The sequence below is a fragment of the Mauremys reevesii genome, linkage group 24, assembly GCF_016161935.1.
Source record: "Mauremys reevesii isolate NIE-2019 linkage group 24, ASM1616193v1, whole genome shotgun sequence".
Lineage (NCBI taxonomy): Eukaryota > Metazoa > Chordata > Testudines > Geoemydidae > Mauremys > Mauremys reevesii.
In genome coordinates this window covers 20,417,626-20,424,995 of record NC_052646.1, presented here as the reverse complement: position 1 = coordinate 20,424,995, position 7,370 = coordinate 20,417,626, and the positions used below count along the sequence as shown (strand labels likewise).

The 7,370-nt window shown below is 55.7% G+C and overlaps 1 protein-coding gene across 1 annotated transcript; it reads left to right on the top strand.

The window, feature by feature from the left end:
• Positions 1–429: 429 nt before the first annotated feature.
• Positions 430–6,487, top strand: LOC120390108 (phospholipase A2 inhibitor and Ly6/PLAUR domain-containing protein-like). Its single transcript, XM_039512420.1, has 4 exons — positions 430–532; positions 2,621–2,773; positions 4,938–5,078; positions 6,246–6,487. Exons 1-4 carry the CDS (start codon positions 430–432, stop codon positions 6,485–6,487), a joined length of 639 nt encoding a protein of 212 aa, XP_039368354.1.
• The last annotated feature ends 883 nt before the right edge of the window (positions 6,488–7,370 follow it).

The following is a 7,370-nucleotide window of genomic DNA, read 5'->3' as shown; positions in this document are numbered from 1 at the left end:
ACGGGAGCCACATCTGGGGTGGGCGGAGCTTATTTTGTGGGCGGAGATTGGGGAAAGCACCATCCCCTTCACCCGTCCCCAATGGGACCCCTGGGTACTGTTGGCCCAGGGGATGAAATTGTGCCAGTGCTGAGGGTCCCGGGGGAAATTGGGTCCATTAACGGGAGCCACATCTGGGGTGGGTGGGGCTTATTTTGTGGGCGGAGATTGGGGAAAGCATCATCCCTTTCACCTGTCCCCAATGGGATCCCCCAGGGGATGAAATTGTGCCAGTGCTGAGGGTCCCGGGGGAAATTGGGTCCATTAACCCCCTGGCTAGTTTGGAGCAGAGGGGGAAGACTGGGGCTAAGGGAGGTGACGCTGTTACGCCACAGTAAGAAGGAAACACTTGTTCTCGTTCTTTCTCCAGCAGTGACTGTGACATGCAAAATGTGCCCTGCTTCAGCGGACTCCTGTGACAATCCGACAGCGACCTGCCAAATAGACACGGTTTATCGTGGCTGCTTTATGATGGCAGAAGAAAATACACTGGGTAGGTGACATTACCTTCAACCCAGGCACATCCTACCCTGCAGTCATCAGCCTCATCACTAAGGCCAACCCCAAGCAGTCCATCAACATGGCACAGAGCACTCAGGCGGTGCTCAAAGCTTGATTGATTGAGGCAACGTTACAGTGTCTTACATGGTGACCGGAAGACACAGCGGTTTGAAATCCTGCCCCATGGAGCCAGCTGCAAATCTCCCATTGACTTCAGTTGGGCAAGAATTTCACCCCTTGGGCTTTAGTTATTGATCTTTATTCACTGAGTATTCAGCTCCCCAATGGATGGCTGCGCTGCAACAAGCGAAGCTGCTTTGGTGGAAATGCACGTTCTGAATCATGTTTAAAAACAGGAAATTGGCGCCAAGATCCCTTGTACACGCTGGGCTCCCAATGTCCTGTCTGAGCTGCTAGTCCCCTGCTCAGGCCTGGAGCCCGGCATAACACGTTTTCCCCCTAGCTTGGGATGCAAATTCAAGATGGTTTTTGCCCTTTTGACTTAAAGAGATTCCAAACCTTCTCCGTGTTCAGCTCCCTGAGCTCTTCAGGCCGGCGGATTTCACTGGTTCCCTTCAGTTCTCAATGTTTGCCCCTTGGAATCGAAAATTCAGTTACAGACCTGGCTTTGTTCATGCTCCCATTGAATTAAAGAGGTTTAATGGCTCCTTCCATTTTCCCTGTAAGAAGGAGGCATAGCACAGCATCAGCTTTAATGTGCTCTGTCATATCTATGCCTCTCTCTCTCTCTCAATCTGACCACACTCAGGAAATTTTCCCAGCACAGTCACAAATGGGTTGATTAAAACTTCCCCCCACTCACGGTGTGGCCTCACTGCAGAGTTAATGTGAGCTGTGACCCGGGGTTTAGCCCCAACCTGCCCCCCCACCCCCACCATCCCCTACTACCCCCCCACAAACCCCTTTAGCCTCCGTGGATACGAGCTGTGAGCTCAGCTGACACAGTTCAGGGTGCAGCTTAGACCCCGGCTCCACTTTAACTTGGCTGGAACCCGCCCACTCTGCAGTGGGGACGCGGCTGTGACCTGGGTTACTTCACACGGTGCCGATAGTCCTCCAACGCCTTCCCATAATTCCTGCAGAGCCGTGTTTTCCTGCCCTTCTCCCCACTCCCTTCTCCTGCACTGAATCACCTGCCGGTTTGCACAGACCTTGGTGACGTTTCAAACCCCACGTTCCCTGCAGCCGGCTCCGGCTCTACCCGGCTCTCAGGCAGAGACGCCGTCGCAGAGACTCGCGGCAGAGAACGGCCCAGCTCAGGGCAGTGCTAGGAGCCCTGGGACATGCCCCCAAAGGCCTAGCACTGCCCCGGGGTTAGTGCAGCACCGGCTGGTTGGTGTCCGGGTGGATCTAACCCCTGGGAGGCTTCGCAGTGCAGACGCTCACCCCAGGGCGTGGCTAACCTGGGTTCACTTGGCAGTGCAGACACGGCCACCGAGTCCTAGACCCCAGGGCCACAAGGGACCATTGGGATCATCTCGTCTGACCCCTGGCCCAGCACAGGCCAGAGACCTGCCCCAGATCATCCCTAGAGCAGAGCTGGGAGAGAAACCTCCCATCTGGCTTTACACATTGTCCCTGATGGAGAATCCACCCCGGCTCCTGGGAGATCGTCCCAGTGGTTAATGACCCTCCCTGTGAAAAACCTTCCCCTTATTCCCAGTCTGAGTGTGACCGGCTCCAACTCCCAGCCACGGGACGGCGTCCGACCTTTCGCCGCCCGACTGAGGAGCCCGTCAGTGAATGTTTGTTCCCCGGGTAGGTTCTGGCAGACGGGATCACGTCACTCCTGAACCGTCTCTGTGTTCAGCTCCACGGATCGAGCTCCTGGCGTCTCTCGCGCTAAGGCAGGTTTCCTAACCCTTCAGTTGTCCTCGCAGCTGTTCTCTGACCTTCCCCCACCGACCAACCCGACCTCCTTCCTGAATCGTGGGGCCCTGAACAGGACTCAGGCTACCAGCGGCGTCACCCCAGAGCCAAACGCGGAGGTAAAATAACCTCCCTGCTCCTCGACATTCACCTCTTAGTTCCTTTTTTCTGTTTTCTTTCTTTAAAACAGAGGGGACACAGACCAAGGCCTTCTCCAGAGGCTGTTCAGGAGACCAGAATAACCGCAAAGAAGTCATCTCTTTCACTGTTGGGAAGGGAAAGTATGTGAGGCTCAGCACCGAAATATGCAACACAGATAACTGTAACGCGGCTAAACTGGAAGGTAAGTTAGGGGTCTGTTTTTACTGTCCCTCTTTAATGGCTTGTCCACATGCACAGTTAGATGGCACTGAGCTGGGGTGTGAATCCAGCTCTCCGTGTGCCCCCTGCTGATGCACGTGCCTTGAAAGGGAACTAGCTCAAAGCACATTAATGAACGGTTCTTGCAATTAGCAGGGGGCACGTGGCCAGCTAGGCCGTGGCAGGCTGGCGCAGGGTCGATTCACACCCTGGCAGATGCTTACACCCCGACCCATCTTGCCACAGTCGAATGGTTGATGTGGACAAGCCCCGGCAAAATTGTATTTGTTCCCATTTCTCCCCTTTACTGCCCCCAACGTCCATTCACTCGAATGTCATTTCTGTCGCCATTGAAATGCCTGTCGCTGGCGGGTCCCCAAACCAGGGGCTGGAACAGTCCGGGCCCTTGTGAAATCAGACGGGTGAGGGCTGCACGCGAGAGAGGGGGCAGCAGCCGGGCTGGGCTCCAGTCTAAACCTCCCCGAACCTGTCAGGCTCCACCTTCAAACTAGTGGGGGCTTTGCCCCCACCTCCCCACTCTTCTTGTGGGAAACTGCTCCAATATCTCCCTGTTCTACTGCTGGAAACTGGGTTCGGAGCCCCAGGGCTGTTCATCGCTGGCCAATCTATTCCCATGGGTCTTTGTGTGACAAATTTGCCAGTTTGGCCATTTCCCCAAACAATGTGATTTCCTGTTGCTTTCAGCGTTTGAAGCAGTGAATGAAACTGTGACATAACTGGTGTGACAGAGCTGTGGGGGGTGAACACACACAGCTGGGATATCGCCAGGGCCGGCTCCAGGCACCAGCCGAGCAACCTCGTGCTTGAGGCGGCAGATTCCAAGGGGTGGCCTCCGGCCGCCGTTTTTTCCCCTTTTTCTTTTTGGTTCCCTTGCTGCCCTGTAGGGGGCAGCAACATGGAAGAGGGGAGCCCCCTGCAGCAGGCTCGGCAGGGCAACCCATGTCCTTCCCTCCCCGCTGACTGGAGCAGCACGGAGCCCTCCCGGCAGGTGGCGCTGCAGGAGGGGGCACGGGGTGAGCGCCCTGCTGAAGCCCTGGTGGCCCCACTTCTCTGTCTTCCCCTCTCCCCCCCGCTAGACCTGGCACGCACTCCTCTGCACGTCTGCAGCACAGGGAGTCCCCCTGCACCCTGGCCGCCCGGCAGGCCTTTTTTTTTTTCTTCTGCTTTGCTGCTCCAGCCACCCCACAGGTGTTTTGTTTTTCGCTTTGCTGCTCTGGCCCCCTGCAATTTTTTTTTCTTCGGGTGGCAAAAAAGCCAGAGCTGGCCCTGGATATCTGCACCCAGGGGCCCAGCTTGCTCCGGGCGGGCGGGCAGGGATAGCTGGAGGAGGGGTTGCCTTCGATAGCAAAGGTGTCTGCACCTGCTCAGAGGCTGAGATGGGAATAGGAGACGGACTTGTTGAAAGTCCCTGAGTAGGGATAAAAGGGGTAAAAACCAAGGGGGATCCACGGTAAGGTTGGCTACAGACCAGCTAGCCAGGAAGAAGAGGTGAGTTAGGATTTTTTTAAACAACTCACAAAATCATGCAAAGCCCAGGACGTGGTGGTGACGGGGGATTTCAACCACCCAGAGATCGGTTGGGAAAATAACACAGCCGGGCCCAGATCATCCAGCAAGTTCTGGGAATGCATTGGAGACACTTTGTATTGAAATCTCCCCCACCTTGCCATGGATTCAGTGCCCGTCCCCCATACCCCTCTTCCCCCATTCCCCCTCCCCACACCATCCTCCTTCTTGCTGTCTGAGAGATCAGTCATTCCAGATGTTGCCATGTTGAACCGCCTGGGACACTGGGCAGAGCGGAGGTGGGAGTGTGGGGGTGTCAGTGGGGCCATGAAACAGGTGTTTGATCTGAGACAATCGCAGAGGCGGCTGGGATGATCAGATGGCAGGAGGGTGTTTCCAATTTCTCCCAAAGACAGCAGGGTTCTGGCCCTAAGTGTCTAGAAAGTACCTGGAAATTCTGGAACTGATCAGCTGCAGGGTTCAGAGATTGCTGTGTGACAGAGATGGGGCCTTCACATGCTTGACCAATGCAGGTCAGCAGGCATGTGTGGCCGTTTGAACGAGGTTTAACCCACCCTGTGACCGTCTCTCTCTCTCTCTCTCTCTCTCTCGGTTCTTAGTGCCCAAGGAGAACACCACCAAGAACGGGCTGCAGTGCCCAACCTGCTTTTCTCTGAACTCTGATCCATGCAACAGCTCAGTCACCCCTTGTATGGGGGACGAGACCTATTGCATCGATTTCGCTGGGATTCTACAGAAAGGTAAATGCTGCCAGCTGGCCGCAGTGCGGGAGCTGCCCTGGGACGCTCATGGCTCAGGAACTCCCCAGAGAGCTGGTGAAACCTAGGGCCAGTCTACACTGCGCCATTGTACCGCATCTGGTGAAGACGCTCTGTGCTGACGGGAGAGAGCTCTGCTGTCGGCACAATAAATCCAGCTCCGCGAGGGGCAGTGGGGATGTCAGTGGGAGGTGGGCACCGGTGCTCGGGTTGGTGTAACTTACATTGCTGAGGGGGGTGACATATTCATACCCCTGAGCGACATACTGACCCAAGCTGTAGTGTAGACAGGCCCCTAGAGTCTCCCAGACCCTCGGGCTGTGCTGAGCCCTTGGGCGGGAGAGTGCGGCCAAGAGGGATTTGGGCCAGAGGGAAGGAGAGAGGAATTAGGAAGTTTTCCCTTCTGCACCAGTTTCCCTCCTCCCAGTGATGGCGCCCTGCTCCTGGAGTTATGACAATATGTCTCTTGCCATGGGATGGGTTGTTATGTCAATGATGCAGAACTGGGGAGAGAACCCAGGAGTCCTGGCTCCCAGCCCCTCTCTCCTCTGTGAGGGCAGGAAAGAAAACCCAAGAGTCCTGCTTCCAGCTGACCCGCACACTGCTCTAACTCACTAGACCCTGCTCCTTCTCAGAGCTTGGGAGAGAACCCAGGAATTCTGGCTCCCAGCCCCACTGCTCTAACCACTAGACCCCACCCCCTATGTTTTAAGATGGAACTAAACTATTGCTCAGTGCAGAAGCTTCTGTTCTCAGTGTGTGTCCAGGACTCCGAGCGCTTTGGGGTGTTTATAAAATAACTGAAACGAGTGGTCGGGGCTGCCGGGGATGGTGAGAACCGGGCGTGTTCCCCGGGGGGCCGTGCACTGGGGAAGGAGCTGCCTCCGAGCGATCAGCTGGTTCCAAACTCCAGCTTCAGTCTCTTGTGTGGCGCTGCAGAAAGGGGCGCGGGGGAATCAAGAAGGCAACAGATGCTGACCCTGATACAGCGAGAGCAGGGAGAGCACCGGGGGGGGGGGGGGTAACGGGAGCCAGAGGTGGGAACTGCTGGATGGTGGAGACAGAGGTTCTGGGGGCAGAGAAGTAACCAGAGCTGCCTGCACCTAATAACAGGCTGATTTTCTCCCTCAACTACAACTGCTTCACCAGCTACATCTGCTTCAGATATCTCAACATTTGTTGCAAAAGGCTGTGCTACTACATATGCAAAAGACATTACAACTGGAAGCCCCCTAGTTTCTGCACTCTCCGCGTTCGTGTTCACAAAGGCGACCGCCAAACCTGCGGAGAAATTAACCAACAGCGGAAGCAGCCCGGCTCTGGGGCGATTCTCCTTCGCCCTCTACCTGCCTGGCCTGACTGGGCTGCTGCTGGTGAAGCTGCTCTCCTGACCCCCACCCGGCACGGCCCACGCAGCACCTGGTGCCTGCGCGTGGTAGCTCGATCTATGAATTGTACATTAATTCTATTGATTACATATGAAGTCCCAGTGCTCGCTGGGAGGTCTGACAGGTTCTGGTCTCTAGATCCGTTCCAGTGTTATTAAAATTGCTGTTCAGTTGGGAACCCCATTGCACTGGAGAAACACTTCTTATTTGTAATCCTTTATCAACACATTAAGCAGAGTCCCAAAGGCTCCAGCCCAGGAAGGGGCACAGCGGTAACACAGAATGTCCATCTGAGCCGCCCCTTTCTCGCACCGCCCCTTGCGGAACAACCGGAAATGTTAGTCATTATCTTCCTCCTCACCAGCACCTTCCTCCTCATCCCCCAGGGCCGTGATCCGGGCACCCCCCAAACACTGCATCTCGCTCACCTCCTGTCCACAGGCTGGGGTACGACTTTTATAATGTTACGCTGTCGCCACTGTGCCTAATGCCTATTCAGTACGGGCTTCTCCCCTCCGCCTTAACTCCTCACGCCGCCGATGTCGGGGTCCCTTCTCCTGTAGGTTAGGATGTTACTGATCTCAGCTTTTTCTCAGACACGTCAGTTCCTTGCCAGGGCTGGTTTGTGGTCAGACATCTGTAGACGTTCCCGTCCTACAATATCCCAAAGCCGGTCTTAGCTCACGTCCCTGTGGCTGGCTGGTGTCGTTACGGACAAACCGCCCCTTTAAACACTCTGTTCCCAGGCCCCTCAAATTTAGGGGTGACCATTGGGCCATTGATCTGTGCCAAAGTTCATAGGCGCCCCCAAGCCTTATGGTACCTGCTACAGCCAGCGTCTTACGGGAGACAGGCCTGGGGGTTCCTTGTGTTGCAGCTGGATGAA